At 44.1% G+C, this 17,430-nt stretch overlaps 1 protein-coding gene across 1 annotated transcript in view; it reads left to right on the top strand.

The window, feature by feature from the left end:
- Positions 1-8: 8 nt before the first annotated feature.
- The window catches only part of Ap3s2 (adaptor-related protein complex 3, sigma 2 subunit), a 45,316-nt gene continuing 27,894 nt past the window's right edge, over positions 9-17,430 (top strand). The window contains exons 1-4 of the mRNA NM_009682.3: positions 9-140; positions 4,542-4,633; positions 5,391-5,502; positions 10,743-10,814. Of these exons, the coding sequence (NP_033812.3) occupies positions 72-140; positions 4,542-4,633; positions 5,391-5,502; positions 10,743-10,814 (345 nt within the window). The 5' untranslated portion in view covers positions 9-71. The remainder of the gene's footprint in view (positions 141-4,541; positions 4,634-5,390; positions 5,503-10,742; positions 10,815-17,430) is intronic.

Here is a 17,430-nt window from a genome sequence, read left to right as displayed (position 1 = left end):
GTGTTCGTGTTGTGCCGGAAGAAGGTGCGTTCTTGGAGCAGGTGGTACCGAGAGAAGCGGGACCGGCAAAGATGATTCAGGCGATTCTGGTTTTCAACAACCATGGAAAACCGCGGCTGGTCCGCTTCTACCAGCGTTTTGTGAGTGCAGCCCCACCAACCATGCCCCTGCGGAGCACCAGAGCCATCCCTTCCCCACGGCCCGCAGCCGCGCTCAGCAGCATCTCCTGCTCTGGCACCGTGCATGACCCACCCCCCTGCTCCTCCCTCATCCTTCCTGGATCTTGGCTTTTCTGTGTTTTGTGACACTTTCCCTTGGGTCTTAGGGACAGACTCAGTACACAGTGTGCCGCATTGAGATATTGGGTGACAGCCTCTGTCTTTAGTTTTTTGTTTCTGTATTTGTTTTGTTTTTTAAATTGATGAGCGTAGTTTTGTGATGATCTGGTCGTTGGGTTCTTTTACGTTTATTTTTTCTCAAGGGCATGGAGAGAAGTTCTTTCGTGGAATCACTTGCTTCAGCATTGGCTGGCACTTATCAGGGTTGGGATACTTTTTATCCTGTAAGGTTGCAGAAAGTCTCTTTTAAAATTAGGGGGAAATGAGCTATTTTTACAAGATGCCAGTTGTAGTGGTGCACACCTCAAAGCTCAGAACTCGGGAGATGGAGGCGAGAGGATCAGGACTTCAAAGTTATCCTCAGATACACAGCTAGTTCTAAGCCAGCTTGAGCTACACCAGACCGCATCTTAAGAAATCATATAATTAAACAAATAAACAAATGCCATCATGGAATGCCTCAGCAATGTTCGTGCACATTTGAATTTTCTGGAAACATTTCCTTTGGGGAAACGCAGATGCCGTTCTTTGCCTTCTGTACCCCAATATTTTATTCGTGGTTAGGTTTCAAAATATCCTCCTGAGAGACTGGTTCTGTCTGAGAGGGAATAAAATCAGAAGACTTTCAGGCTTCAGCCCCACCTTTTGTACACGTTAAGAAATGTCTTGCCGGGCGGTTCTGGCACACACCTTTAATCCCAGCACTTGGGAGGCAGAGGCAGGTGGATTTCTGAGTTCGAGGCTAGCCTGGTCTACACAGTGAGTTCCAGGACAGCCAGGGCTTTAGAGAGAAACCTTGTTTTGAAAAACAAACAAACAAACAGAAATGTCTCTGGGTCTTTTATTCCTTTTTTCATCATAAATGAAAAGTATTTGCTTTTTAAAATAGGATTTTCCAACTACGTTTTTAAATAGAACACTGAATACAACTTCAATTTTTTGTTGTTTATGTTTTTCAAGACAGGGTTTACAACTTCAATTTGCACGTGCATTTGTTTCTCCTAGTTTCTAAGTTTTTCACTGAGCTAAAAATCACTATACAGCTACTTAATGTATGCAGTTTAGTGGCATCTGTCACAATTTGAGAACATTTTTATCTCTATTAAAGAAACTTACTGTTAATAATCAACTACCCTGTTCACAATCAACTGCCCTGTCCCTAAGCAAGCAAAACCAAAACCCAACCAACCAACCAACCAACCACCAAAAGAGATCCTACCACAGCCTTCCACATCCTAGAGTTATAGGCATGCACCACTGTGCTCTGCTGGTCATCTGTGTTTCCCAGTAATTGCTCTGAACATTCATGTGTTGAGTTTTAGTATGGACATTTCTTTTTATTTCTCCTGACTTCATATGTAGTAGAATCATTAGGCCACATAATAACTAAGTGGGGAACTGGAAAAGTGTTTTCCTAGTTGTATATTGTTATCAGCAATGTATCAGTATTGCAATTTCTTCATGTCTCCTTCTGAACTAGGAAGGGAATTGAGAGCACCCCTCCTTCTAGGCAGTCCTCCACCACTGAGCTGCATAATCCTAGCCATGTTGTCTTTATTGAAGGCATTTTAGTGGATGAAAATCGATCGCCTTTTGAAATGGTTTTGATGTCTAGTTTCTATAGTGACTAAGGATGCTGAACCTGTCTTGCGCTTATTGGCCATTTGTATATCTCCATCTGATATAGATCATATAGATCATATATATGATCTGATATAGATCATATAGATCACAGAATTGTTTACGAACTGCTGGAGTGAGACTGCCTTGAGAATTGCAGTGTAGTAAAAAGACAGGACGGGTTGTTAAAGTAACCGGGGCATGTAAGCAGTGGGCAGTTTGCCTTTTTGTTGAGCCAGTAGTAAGTTGGCCCCCTTGTTTGATACCACCATCCCATCCCCACTGTTTGCCAGGTCCACCTGTAGGTAGATAAAGGGCTTTAGCTGGAAAGATGTTTTGTCAGTTTGCGTGCTGATGCTTAGTGAGCGTTGTGTTTCTGAGCACACAGAGTTCATCTTTGACAACAGCCTAGCAAACGTGAGCTTGGTGTGCTGTTCACATGGAAACCAGGAAGATCGTGATTGATTTGTTCCAGTTTGTGGGGCAGTGATTGGCAAGTTTGCATTCATACATTCAGTAGATACTGAGAGATTTTCAGAACGCACACTGAGCCAACCATTTCCTCTCAGTGATTAGTTCCCTGTTTTTTTTTTGTGCCCCCCTCCACCCCTCTTAATAGCTTTTAAAGAACTGGCCATTTCAAAGCTAAGATCAGTGGTATAGTATGAAAGGGATTAATTTTTTTAATGTATTTTTCTGGTTTAAGGAACATTGAAGGTGAACATTTTTCTTAGTTATGCAGTCCAGAGTGTAGTTCCTAGACCCGAAGCACTGCTGTTTGTGGGAGCCTGATAGAGCAAGAGTCTCGGGCCCCTGCCCAGGCAGAGGAAAGCCGAAGTGCATTTAAATATCATCCCCAGCCGACTCATCACACCATGAGAAGACTGACCAGAGGGCTTACATTACTCATAGATTTATTTATTTTAAGTGTATGAGTATTTTGCCTGCATGTATGTGTGTACTACATGTGTACCTGGTGCCCTTGGAGGTTAGAAGATGGCATTAGATTCCTTGTAACCATGTTTATTGATGGTTATCAGCCATCACCTGGCTACTGGAAATTGAACCCTGAGCAACAAATCCTCTTAATGGTTGAATCAATTCTCCAGTTCCTAATCTAGAAGGTTTTGTTGTTGTTGTTGTTTGTTTGTTTTCCAAGACAGGGTTTCTCTTTGTGGCCCTGGCTGTTTTGGAACTCACTGTAGACCAGGCTGGCCTCCAAATATCAGAAATCCACCTGCCTCTGTCCCCCAAGCACTGGGATTAAAGGCATGCACCACCATTACCAGGTTCTGATCTAGAATTTTTAACTACTTCGTTTCTGCTAGGTTTCTTCCTTATCCTGTCTGTCTGTTTGTTTTGAGACAGGTTCTTACTCCATATCCCTGGCTGAACTGGAACTTACTGTGTAGACCAGGCTGGCATTGAACTCATAGAGATCCATCCCCCTGCCTCTTCAAGTATTATTATTAAAGCACTACCACTCCTGACTTCCCCCCTTATCCAGGGTCTCACCTTCTTCCGGCTAAGTGCTAGGCTTATACACATGGTCTAGTGCAGTGAGTCTCCTTTCTCCTCTCCTCTCTACCCCACCTCCTTTTGTTTCATTTTGTTGAGATGGGGACTGACCCTGTGGTTCAGGCTGGCCTGCAATTTACCATATAAACCAGGCTGTCCTCCTACTTAGTGACCGTCCTGTCTTAGTTAACCTTGCAGGAGTGAGCCACCATACATGGCTTAAAAAAAAAAAAAAAAGTGTGCCATACCTAGTATTAAACTCTTACATACAAGTGGAAATCAAATGTGATTAATCATGTGTTTCATTCACCGTTGAGGGTTCTCAAGATTACAAGTGACTCTTAAATGAAAAGTGGGGTATTTTTTTGTAGTTTTGTTCAGATGTCCCAAATTCAGATCTGTAAATACATTTTCTCTTTTCCCAGTAACCCTTTGTCTGTGAGTAAAACAGCATCTTATATGCAGTACTGGTATTAAAGTAAAAATGACAAAGTTATCTTTGAGACTGTGCATGATTACATCTTGACCTTCCAGTTCTGGAACTTTGAGAGTGGTTAAATACCCAGTATTGATGTCAGAGGGTTGGGGTCAGATTAAAAACAAAGATTGAGGATTTTTGTGAGATTATGGATTCTGATTCCTTGTTTGATTCTGAGCTTGCCTGTAAGATATGAAGGCTTGTGACTGAAATACCTAGGTCAATAAGGCCACATTAATCACTGTAGCCTTGAAAACAAGGCTTCCCATAGTCACCCTCTGCCTTCTGAATGTTTATGCGTGAGCTTTTCTAGTTGTGCCCCATGTGGAACCCCTTCCTTCCTTTATTGATTGATTGATTGTGCATTGGTGTGAGAGTGTCAGACCCCCTGGAACTGGAGTTACAGGCAGTTGTGAGCCTACATGTGGGTACTTGGAATTGAACCTGGGTCCTCTGGAAGAGTACCCAGTGCTATTCATTGCTGATCTCTCTAGTCCAGAAGTCCTTCTTTATGTAGCTGTTCTTACTGATGGGTGCACATTTTCCTCACGTGCCCCCTGACTCTTCTTTTTGTTGTTGTTCCATAGCCAGAAGAAATTCAACAGCAGATTGTTCGAGAGACTTTCCATCTGGTCCTCAAGCGAGATGACAACATCTGTAACTTCTTAGAAGGTGGAAGGTAACCATCAGCTTCAGGTGGCCGTCTCCCTACTCCCCAGCTCCACTTTGGGTGGCCTTCGTCACTTTCATTTTTCTAGTACATGCAGGGGTCTCTGGCTGCCTGGTGCCGCACAACCTGTTCTTTTGTTTGGTGGGAGTTACAGGGCTAGGGGTCGGACACAACTAGGTTTCTCTGTGTAGCCCAGACTCCCTGAACTCAGAAGTCTGCTTGCCTCCTAGTGCTAGGATGAAAGGTGTGCACCACTACAGACCCATATACCCTGTTCTTAGCATGGGTTGCTCAGGAAGACACCTGATTCTCTGAGAAACACCTGCACTGAGCTTCAGCCATCACGGAATTTTTTTTTTACTTTCTCTTTTTATATAATTTCTTTATTTCTATTTTATGTGCATTTGTGTTTTGCCTGCCTGTGTCTATGTGAGGGTGTCAGACCCCCTGGAATTGGAGTTACAGACAGTTGTGAGCTGCCATGTGGGTGCTGTGAGTTGAACTTGAATCCTCTAGAAGAGCAGACAGTGCTCTTAACCACTGAGCTATGGCTGCAGCCCCTGGTCATCACTCTGATGTATGGTCATTTGCAAGAGAAAGGCAAAGAAGGAGTCAGGGGGCCTCAAGTTCCCTTTCCACACTCAGTTGCCATCCACGTGGAAATGCCTGTTCTTCTTCGTTAGACCCATCCCCATCCTTTGGTGCAGGATTTCTTTGATAAGTTTACCTTAGATTTGGGTTCTCAACTGCTACTACTGTCTTCCAGTTTGATTGGTGGCTCTGACTACAAACTGATTTACCGGCACTATGCCACCCTCTACTTTGTGTTTTGTGTGGATTCATCAGAGAGTGAACTTGGGATCTTGGACCTCATCCAGGTATGTGTAGTCATAGACTAATGGCAACAACTTTCTGAGTTTGCATGGGGCCGTGGGAGTTTGCATGGGGCCGTGGGGGGGCATTCAGTAATCATCCTGTTGGTCCTTTTTTCAGTCTCATTGACATCCATGAGTTACCAGGGGTTGGAGAGATGGCTCAGTGGTTAAGAGCACTGACTGCTCTTCTAGAGGTCCTGAGTTCAAATCTCAGCAACCACATGGTGGCTCACAACCATCTATAGTGAGATCTAGTGCACTTTTCTGGCCTTTAGGCATGCATGCAGGCAGAATGCTGTATGCATAGTAAATAAATCTTTAAAAAAAAAAAAAGTTGCCAGATGTCCACCAGATGGTGCTCTGGTAAAGGGCCTGAGCAACCTTCCAGGACTTAGCTGTTGAACAGTGGTTTCTACCCAGCCCTCGCACTGCCCTTGGTTACTAATGTTTTGAATTTTCTTTCAGCTCTGAAACTAAATTACATTTAAGTATTTATACTTCCTGTGTGTGAGACACATGCACTTGTGTTTGTACAGACACCGTGCAGGCCAGCGGCTTACCAGTTGGTGTCTCCCTCAATTGTTCTCCACCTTTTTGTTAAGAGTCTTTGACTGGACCTGGAGCCGCTGATGCTGCTGAGACAGACTTGCCCAGCAGATCCCAGCATCGTGCAGTCCTTGCCTCCCCAGTGCCAGGATTTGCTGCTCAGGCTTTTTGTTTGGGTTCTGGGAGATGAAGCTCATGTCCTTATGTTGTGCAGCAAGCACTGCCCAGTCTAAACCATCTCCCCAGGCTTACGTACTTACATTTATTTTTACCTGCAATGCATCCTAAAGCCAGGGCTCGGAACATCCATACTGCCTTATTCCCTATTTTACTTTCATAACCAGTTTCAGGAGCTGGGGTTCTCTTGCAGAGTCTAAAGGTGCACGAGAAAACAGAAGCGCCTCTTAAAAAACAGAGTGAAAGATGACAGGGGAGCACAGTGGGGGCTCAATCCTGGTCCTCAGGAGCCCAAGGCAGGGGTATACAGGGAGCACAGGGGCATTGTGGGAGCATGGTGTCCAAGGCAGGGGTATTACAGAGAGCCCTTGGGTGCCTTTTGTGAGTACTCGGTCTTGAAGATGAAAGAGTTTTAAACAGACTAAGAACAGAACTGCATGGGACAAGTTTGCTAGAGTTTGAAAGAAAAAACAACAGGACTGACATGCTGTTAATCTCAGGAGCTACCAGATGGGGAAATGGAGAAGATATCAGAAAACCAGGCACCAGCCTTTCTGCATAGAAGGGGTGAACAGAGGAGACCCCATCTCAAACAAGACAGTGAGGACCAACACCTGAAGTTACCCTCTGACCTCTACATGAGGTCATGCTTTTTTGAGGTCAAGAAAGCATTGAACTTCCTGTTTCTACAAAATCAGCTAGAAATTTCATAAAGTATTAAATGGTGACTAAGGATGGTATTTGAAAAATCATCTATTATGGATTACCTGATATTGAGTCCGATAAAATTACAGCATTGGAGCAGCTGTGGTAGCGCATGCCTGTAATCCCAGCACCCTGGGAAGCAGAGGCAGGAGGATCAGTGCCAGGCTTAGGGCCCCACCTGGGCGACATAGCGAGTTGTGGCCAGCAGTAGACCAGTGTGCATCCAGTGAAACCCTGTCTAAAACCAAAATAACAACAACGAAAAACAGATGCTGCAAAATCAACAGAAAGGTATAAAGTGATATTTGGAGTAAACAGAGCTTTGCCTTGTTGGGGGGGGTCAGGCAGAGACAGCAGCAGCCTCAAAGATGGACTCAGTGGATTAGATTGGGAAGCGGGTGCAGCTCCTTCAGAGCCTTCAGGAGCCCAGGGAAGGGAGCTGGGGAAAGGTGACGCACTGAGTGTGGCGTGAGAGAGAGCACAGTACAGGCCGGTGAGTGAGGAGAGCTGACAGCAGCTCAGATCCCACCAACTGAAAATCCTGCATTTACTTTAAAATCATTTTATTATGAAGGTCTCTATTTAGTCACAGCGTGAGGGCTATGGTGTAGGTTTAGAGGTCTATCTGATTAGGATTTCTGTGGCTGTGATAAAACACCATGACCAGAAGTAGCTTGTGGAGGGGACGGTTTATTTCAGCTTACACTTCCACATCACAGTCATTACAGAAACTAAAGCTCTCTGTGGCTTGCCTTCTTATGTCCTTCAAGATCAGGAGCCCCGGAGTGGTACCACCCACAGTGAGGGAGGTGGGCCTTCCCACATAACCATCAGTCAGGAAAATGCTCAACAGGCTTGCCCCCAGGCCAGTGTGGTGACTAGCTAGTGTCAAGTTGACATAAAACTAGCCAGCACAAGGTCAGACGTACCTTGGCATCAGTTCTCTCCCTCTACCGTGTGAGTCCTGGAGATGCAACTCAGGTTGTCAGGCTTTGCCCCCAGCCACCCTGCTGGCCCTGGGCTCTTGTTGTGCACTATTACAGTATTTGAATTCCTGAGGTTTTATGACAAATTCCCATACATAGTAAGAAAAGTCAGTCCTTGTTATCTCCATTTTCTCAGATTGTTCTTTAATATTTTTCAGAAAAAAATTGATTTGGCATATGTAAGTGAAGAAATTTCCAATTTAGTAAAATTTCCTAGTACTAATGGACTTGAATTGCAGGTTATTAGGACTCACCATGAAGCAGTATCGTGGTTGTCTTAGTCAGGGTTTCTATTTTTGCACAAAATATCATGACCAAGTTAGACAGGAAAGAGTTTATTCAGCTCACACTTCCACATTGCTGTCCATCACCAAAGGAAGTCAGGACTGGAACTCAAGCAGGTCAGGAAGCAGGAGCTGACGCAGAGGCCATGGAGGGATGTTACTTACTGGCTTGCTTCCCCTGGCTTGCTCAGCCTGCTCTTTTATAGAATCAAGACTACCAGCCCAGAGATGGCACCACCCACAAGGGGCCTCCCCTCTTGATCACTAATTGAGAAAGTGCCCCACAGCTGGATCTCATGGTGGCATTTCCTCACCTGAAGCTCCTTTCTCTGTGATAACTCCAGCTTGTGTCAAGTTGACACAAAACCAGCCAGTACAGTGGTGATTGAAAACTCTCTCATATTTAGCTACTGTTCTGTTTGTTTTTGTTTCTTTAAGACGGGGTTTTTTTTTTCTGTATAGCCCTGGCTTTCCTAGAACTTGCCTTGTAGATCAGCCTGACTGTGCCTCCCAAGTACTAGGATTCAAGGTGTGTGCCACCATTGCCCGCCTTTAACAGCTATTCTTGTTTTGGTTTGGTTTTTTTTGAGACAGGGTTTCTCTGTGTAGCCCTGGCTGTCCTGGAACTCACTTTGTAGTCCAGGCTAGCCTCGAACTCAGAAATCCACCTGCCTCTGCCTCCCAAGTGCTGGGATTAAAGGCGTGCACCACCACCACCCGGCTTTAACTGCTATTCAAAAAAAAAAAAAAAAAAAAAAGCTATATTACTTAAATACAAAGAGTTATAAATAGTGCCACTATGGAATGTCTGTGTCTGTTTTTGGTATTACATCTGCATGTCTTTCTGTAAGGTGTACACCTGAGTAGTACAGTTGCAAATTCCTAGATTATTAATACTTAATGGCCAGCCATTTTCCAGTGTTTGGTTTCCAATAGAAACCATGTGCCAGTTATCAGTCCCAGGTCAGGATGTCAGACACTTTTGCCCATTGTATCTTGATATCGACATCATCAAGGAAAACAGTAGTTGAGCTCTGGATGGAATAACAGTTTGCTAACTAACGAAGGCAGAAATTGGTACCGGGATGTGGGGTATCGCTGTGGCAGATTCAGCCACATGCTTTTGGGAAGACTGTGGTGGCATCTGAGATTTGGGCTGGAAAAGCCATCAAGTGCTCAGAGCTCAGGCTTGTTCTGTGGGAGCATGGAAGATAAGACTGTTGAGAGGTGAAGATGATAGAAGCCTGGCTTGTGACATTTCAGAGGGAGGAAAGACTGTCAGGGACGTTTATATGCTATTTTGGATTAAGTATCTGTTTTTGGTCATCTGGGGATGAAGAATCAGCCACGATTAACAAGAGACTAGCACCACTGAAATGAAACCCTTGCTAAAGCAAATGATGTTAGCCAGCTGGAGCTAAGAAATTAGCAATAGTTAAGAAGAGACAAGTGTCCCTGAGGTGAAATCTTTTGAGACGTGTTTCTTCGGGGTCAGCATACAGAAACTGTGATCCAAGTGGGGCTGAGGCTGAATCTCAGGAGTCTTGGGAATGAGTAAGAGTCATGTAGGTGATGCTGGCTTCGGAGGCATGAAGGAGTTATGGGGAACATCTGAGGCTTGGTGCCAAGAGAGGAGAGAGGAAACCATTGATGAGGGTGCAGTGAAAGTCCCAGAATTGAAGGAGTCTCGGAGGGAAACTAAGGCTTGGCACCATGTGGGGTCACAATTCCTGAAGAGAACCCAGGAGAGGTAACTGGTGAAGGTACAGCCCACTTGCAAAGACTCTTTGTGAAACACCAGTACCATGTGATGGCCACCAAAGAACAGCAACAGCTGTGGAGGGGAGCCAGCCTGAGCCTAGGAGACAAGTCTTGTGTGCTGCTGAGGGCAGAACTGGAGGAGTGGCTCCGGCCCTTTGGATCAGAGAATCGTGGCTGAGTTCCAGACATCAGACACTAAACTTTTACACTGTTGAATTTTGGTTTTGCTTTAGTCTGATTGTGACTACCCTGGCGCTTCTTTCTTGAAATAAGAAGAATGTAATTTATTTTTTTATTTTGCAGGTGCCCACAGTTAGGAGACTGGCGTTTTAGAGAGGCTTTGGATATTTTAGAGAAACTTTGAAGAAAGCTGAGTGTTTTAAAGAGACTGAACTTTTTTTTTTTTTTTTTTTTCGAGACAGGGTTTCTCTGTGTAGCCCTGGCTGTCCTGGAACTCACTCTGTAGATCAGGCTGGCCTTGAACTCAGAAATCCGCCTGCCTCTGCCTCCCGAGTGCTGGGATTAAAGGTGTGCACCACCACGCCCAGAGAGACTGAACTTTTAAAGTGTTTGATCAAAATTTTAAGATTGTGGGACTTTTAAAAGTTAAAGTGTTGGAGAAATGGTTCAGAAAGAGGGAACCTCAATTGAGAGGATGCCCATCAGATTGGCCTCTGCATCAGAAGGACTAGGGTGTGTGCCAGGCTTGCCCCTTTGCACTCATACACGACATCTGTAAAACAGTGACTGACGTTCTTTTTATCTGTTTCTCCTTATTCTTTAGGTTTTTGTGGAGACACTGGATAAGTGTTTTGAGAATGTATGTGAGTTGGACTTGATCTTCCATATGGATAAGGTAGGTCCTCTCCCAGAACAGGGCTCCTGGAAACTGCCAGTTAGGACATCTCCAGTCACCATGCACCGTCCGGTTCTCTCACTTGCTCTTTTGTTCCAACCTAGTTCAAGAGTCTGTTTTAATTAATTAGTCAATTAATTTTGCAGTACTGGGGTTTGAGTCCAGGGCCTCCCACATCCTAGCTGGCTACTCTACTACTGATCCATCCATCAAGTCTGAGCCTGTTTTATTTAGTGAGTTGAATAGTTCTGAGAGGCCGGTGAGATGGCTCAGTGGGTTGCTTGCCAAGCTTTGAAGTCCTGAGATGGATCAGCAGAATCCACATGGTAAAAGGAGAAAATTGACACTGCAATTGTCCTCTCATTTCCACATGTGCTCCGTGATGGCATGTGTGTGTGTGCTCACCCGGAAGAAGCAGACAGGTTAAGCAAGCGTGTTTTTATCATCTACCTCTTAGTTTGTTGGTTAATTTTTGTTGTTTGTTTTGGTAGCCTTGGAACTCACTCTGCAAACCTGGCTAGTCTTGAACTCAGAGAACCACCTGCCTCTGCTTGGATTAAAGTTGTGCACCACCACATCTGGCTTTTTTTTTTTTTTTTCTGAGATAAGGTTTTCTATGTAGCCCCGGCTGTCCTGGAATTCACTTTGTAAACCAGGCTGGCCTCGAAAACAGAAATCTGTCTGCCTCTGCCTCCCAAGTGCTGGAATTAAAGGCGTGCACCACCGTGGCCCAGCTACATCTGGCTTTTAATAAACATTTCTTTCTAAAGATTTATTTACTTATTTTATGTATATAAGTACACTGTGGCTGTCTTCAAACACACCAGAAGAGGGCATCAGACCTCATTATAGATGGTCGTGAGCCACCATGTGGTTGCTGGGAATTGAACTCAGGACCTCTGGAAGAGCAGCCAGTGCTTTTAACTGCTGAGCCATCTCTCCGCCTGTGTATGGGTGTTTTGTCTGTGTGTGTGTTTGTGCAACAAGTATGTACCTGATATCCCCAGAGACAAGAATGTCACTGAATCCTCTGGGATTGGAGGCACAGAGATTGTAAGTTGCTGTGTGGATGCTGGAAATAGAACCCAGATCCTTTAAAAGAGTAGCCACTGCTCTTAATTGCTGAGCCATCCTTCCAGCACTGGTTTGGTTTAGTTGTTGTTTGTTGCTTTAGCACACAGAGATTCACACTGGGCCTGTTCTTCCTGGTCGCTGGTTCTTTCACAGGCAGACTTCTTAGTATATGGCAGTTGTGACATAAAATAAGTGGCTATATATCCAAACCTGACGACATTTTTATGTTGGTGATGGATTGAATTTCCTAGACAGAGGCTGGTAACAGTGAAGCTTTGGAATGATGTGAACTCAGGAACGCTGACGTAATACAGTTTGTCTCTTAGGGGGCTGTAGGACTTGGTGGTCAAGAGTGCATTTGCAGTCAGACGAGGTGGTGCAAGCCTTTAATCCCAGGATTTGGGAGACAGAGGCTCATGGATTTCTGTGAATTTGAGGCCAGCTATGTTTACAGAGTTGATTTCCAGGACACCCAGGGCAGTTACATGGAAATATCCTGTCTCAAAACAAAACAAAACAAAACAAAACTTAAAAAAAGGAGTGCGTACTGCTCTTGCAGAAGATCCAGGCTTGGTTCCTAGTACCTGTATCGTAACTCAGAACCAGTTGTCTTTAACTCCAATCAGGAGATCTGATGGCATCTCCTGACCTCTACAGATACCAGGCATGCATGTGGTATACAGACAGACAGACAGACAGATAGACAGACAGATAGACAAAAAAACCCAACAACAACAAAACAAAAACAAAACAAAAAAACCTCATGCACATAAAATAAAAATAAATCTTAAAAAACAAAACAAAATAAAATCTTGTATCTCTACTGAGGAGCAGTGTAGTGACTGGTACTGAGACACCATTTAAGATCAGATGCAAGATACTCTCAGGAGGGCTGGTGAGATGGTTGAGAGCACTGTCTGCTCTTCCAGAGGTCATAAGTTCAATTCCCAGCAACCACATGGTGGCTCACAACCATCTATAGGGATATATATGCAGCAGAGCACTCATACATTAAATAAATTTAAAAAAAAAAAAGATACTGTCAGGGAAGCACACTGAGAATTGAAATAGACCCGAGTAATGTTCTCAGTTTTGTTTTGTTAGCATAACTCTAATGAGGTCTGAGTCCTCTTGTGCCAAGTTAAACAGGAGACAACTCACAGGGGATAAGCACGTTATTTTGTCCAGCTGGCACATGTGGTCCTCAGTGCTGTTCTCTGGTAAATCAGCCAGTGACCTTCCAGTGATCCATGGCTTTTGGAAGGAGTTGTGTGTGTGTGTGTGTGTGTGTGTGTGTGTGTGTGTGTGTGTGTTGCTTTTAATTTTCACTTAATTATTATTTATTTAATTTATGCTTATGGGTCTTTTGCCTGTCTGATTGATTGTGAGCTCTGTGTGTACAGTGCCCAAAGAGGTCAGAAAAGGATCTCTTGGAATTGGAGTTTCAGGATGGTTGCAATCCAGCATGTGGATGCCGGGAATCAAGCCTGGAGCCTGTAAAAGAGCAGCCAGTATTCTTAACTACTGGGTCATCTCTCCAGCCCCCAAACTGCCCATTGCTATGGCATAATTTTTATTAGTTTATTATGGCAGCAAGAGCTTCTACACTCATTGCTACTAGCATTACCATGCTAAGCTGGTTTTGGCCTTTTTCCAGTGGCTTCTCTTCTCTTTCTTCTCTGTTTGTACCAGGGTTTAAATAGGAGAATTGCATGAGAGGCGAGAGGTAGACATGATTAAGCAGTCCTAGACAAGGTCTGGTCTGGTTGATCTTGTCCCTGTTACGGTTCTGTGGTCCAGAGAAGTCCTGACTGCTTTAAAGGAGCAATCTGGTTCCTAGAAGATGACCTCAGTCAGTGCATTCTTGTTTGGATGTCAGACAGGAGTGCTGTTTTCCTTGGCCTATCTCTGACTGTCACTGCTTGGTGCAGGATGATCATGGAACCTATTTCTTCCTTCCAGACGACTTGAGACTGACAGTGTCACAAGGCTCAGGACTCAGTAGTGCTTTTGTAGTGTCAACCTTCCCTGTCATCTGGAAGATGTTTAAACTTGAGACATGTCTTTGCCTTTCTCTTTGCATGTGCCAGTGGTGGTGTTTACCGGTATTGTTGTTAAGGATGTTGCTGTCTTGTAATTTACACCATGGAAAACACTTCCCCTATGCTATCTGGAAGGACATTGAAAATATCAAATTGAGTTGTCTTTATAGGCCTAACGTTACTTTAAAAGGGATGGGTTTTTTGTTGTTGTTTTGGTTTTGTTCTTTGAGACTACATATCTAACTTTGTAGCCACAGTATATATGTAGAGGTCAGAGGACAAACTTATAGGACAAACTTGTCAGTTCTCATTACCATGGGGGCCTAGGTCATTAGGCTTGGCAGCACGTCTCTCTACCTACTGAGCTATCTTGGCACCCTGCTCATTTCTTTTAAATTGTAAAAAAACTAGGTGCTATTGGGATTTGTTGTTATCAGGACCTCTGAAACCCGTGACATCACATAGGTGGAACCTGCACACCTGTTTCCAAGGCAACCATATTCCCAGAATCCACTTGGCTCACCTCCCACCTTTACCAGTGATTATGTCATCACCCATATAAAAAGAAAGGCTCCCCTGATCTCTCTCTCTTTCTTATCCCCTTCTCTTCCCGCCGCCAACTTGCCCCTCTCTCTTCCAGTAAACTTCACGTGGAGCTGTTTGGCCTGGTGTGGTCCTTCTGAAGCTGTGCGACGGTCACGATTGTAGCAGGGTTACTATGTGATAGGTAGAGTGGGATCATAGCAGGGTTACTATGTGATAGGTAGAGTGGGATCATAGCAGGGTTACTATGTGATAGGTAGAGTGGGATCATAGCAGGGTTACTATGTGATAGGTAGAGTGGGATCATAGCAGGGTTACTATGTGATGATAGGCAGAGTGGGATCATAGCAGGGTTACTATGTGATAGGCAGAGTGGGATCATAGCAGGGTTACTATGTGATGATGGGCAGAGTGGGATCATAGCAGGGTTACTATGTGATAGGCAGAGTGGGATCCTTGGCAGGTGCTAGCTGTTTGTTTGCAAATATGGACATGACATTTCAATGTCTCAGCATAGATTAAAAGATTGGACTTTCTGGAGAAAGGACTTTCTTAATTGGCAGGAAAGAAGACACAGCTCTTTCATCTTCTGTGGTCCCTGTTGTGTTGGGGTGGTCTGCTGAAGTGACCATCCTCACTTCTCTCACAGGAGCTCTCTTTTTAAAAATGATTGATTTCTTTTTATGTGCATTTGTGTTTTGCCTGCCTGTATGTCTATGTGAGGCTGTCAGATCTACCTTATCTGGACTTACAGACAGTTAGGAACTGACATGTGGGTGCTGGGAGTTGAACCTGTGTTCTCTGGAAAAGCAGCCAGTTCCCCTAACCTCTGAGCCCCCTCTCTAGGCTGACAGCTCTCTTTTTATCAGGAGCTCGTAAGCGCGGCAGTGTCAGTGATGAGCAACACAGGGTAGGTAGGCACAGTCAGTCAGAGTGGTAGGTGTTCATAGGCACTATTTGTGAAGACCGCCTGCTTAGTACTTGATCCCTTGGGAACCTGTGGGATGGAAAACTGGAAGAGCCGGTGGTCTTGTGCGAGGTGGAGCATGGGAAGGGGCGGGGGGGGGGGGTCCTCTGGTTCAAGCTGCTTCATGCGAGCAGTGTAGGGTGTGCTTCTAAGGCAGCTTTCCGAGTCACAGTGTGCTGTTCAAGGCTGACTGTCTTTGTAAGAATTTTCTGTTTTTCTGTAAGTAGCACCGCTGTGTCTGTCTCCTCATACAAGATCACCCCCACTTCCCCACTCTTCCAACTCCACTCTTCTCTCTCTTTAGACAACAAACACGCAAAACCCCATCCATATACTTAAAACCCATAAAAACACAAAATCAAAAGTCATAACATAAAAGCAAAAGACCAGTAAGGTTAAAAATGCCCAAATAAAGCATTATGTGACAAAAAAAAAGTTCCAAAAATACCACTGAGTTCATTTTCTGTTGGCCATCTCCTTCTGGGTCTGACACCTGACCTTAAGTATGGTGTATAAATTTAAAAAAAGAAAGAAAAAAGATTTTAACTTGAATTGCATCAAGTCCATTACATACTCGAAGGTAATTTACATTTTTATAATAAACTACACCCATAGTGTATCTCCAATGAACAAAGTGTCCTAGTGCTTCCTATATAGCCTGTTATGTAGATGGCTTTAAATCCATAGTAATCTTCCTGCTTCCTCTTTGAAAGTTTCTTTAGATCTGTCAGTTAGCATTTATGTTTTTATAGAGGTTTTGCATTTTGTTATATTTTTATCTTAGATATCTACTTTTAAAAAAACATTTATTTATTTATTTATTTATCTATTTATTATATGTAAGTACACTGTAGCTGTCTTCAGACACTCCAGAAGAGGGTGTCAGATCTCATTACGGGTGGTTGTGAGCCACCATGTGGTTTCTGGGATTTGAACTTCGGACCTTTGGAAGAGCAGTTGGGTGCTCTTACCCACTGATCCATCTCACCAGCCCCAGATATCTACTTTTTATGTATAGTGTTTAGAATATTCATTTTAAATGTATTGTTGCTACCTAAAATTGATTTTATTTTTATATGTTTACACTAAGACCAGCGGTTATATTAAGGTCTTAGGAATTCTTTTGTATGTAGACATTTTGTTAATTTCTTTGCAGTGTTCTTACTTTTTATGTTTCTTGTACCCGCACTCTGTTGTCCAGGATCTCTAGTGTTGTGCGGGCTAGGCATGGGGTAAATGGCATCAGGTCTGGGTCGCTGGTTTCCAAAGCACCTCAGCTGTTGCCGTGAAGCGCAGCGTTTGCTGTGGGTCTTCTGTAAACATCCTGTATCAGGTGAGGGCTTCTTCCTTGTTCTTCCTAATGGCTAGGGATTGCTGGTCATGAAAGGATGTCAGGATTTGTCAGAAGTCCTTCCTCTGCCTCTTGGGTGCCTTTTTGCCTCATCCTTCTAATGCCATTTTAAACATCTGTGAGGATGTCTGCTCAGCCAGTAAACGATTCCATTTATTGGGCATGGCTTTTAGAAGGAAGTAAGTGGCCATAAAAATGCTGCCCTTCCTTTCTCGTGCATCTTATCTTCTTGTCAGTTCCATAAAGCACCTTGCTGCTGCAGCAGATTTTTTTGCTGTTCATACAACTGTTTATTTTTAGCTGTGGGTTGGCACTGAGAAATGACTGCTCATATCTATTTGTTGTTGAAGTTGATGGTAGAAGGAGTCAGAATCCTGTCTTAGTCACCCTTAGACTTACTGAAGGTGTTTCCCAGAGAGCGACTCCACTTTCCTTGCATGTCAGCCTGGCTATCTGCACTCTCACAAAGTATTTGCCATCTCAGGTGTGCCTTGATAGTCAGCTGTTTTGTTTAACTTACGTAGGCAAAAGACCTATCTGAAAACAGCAAGCTTATCACTGGATTCATGCTTCTTAACGGAAGACTCTTTCCCTTAACTTGAGGCCAGCAGCGCCTGGCGGTGGATCTTGCTGGTCCCG

Source organism: Mus musculus, chromosome 7, assembly GCF_000001635.26.
Source record: "Mus musculus strain C57BL/6J chromosome 7, GRCm38.p6 C57BL/6J".
Taxonomy (NCBI): Eukaryota; Metazoa; Chordata; class Mammalia; order Rodentia; family Muridae; genus Mus; species Mus musculus.
This window is presented reverse-complemented; position numbering and strand designations above follow the sequence as displayed.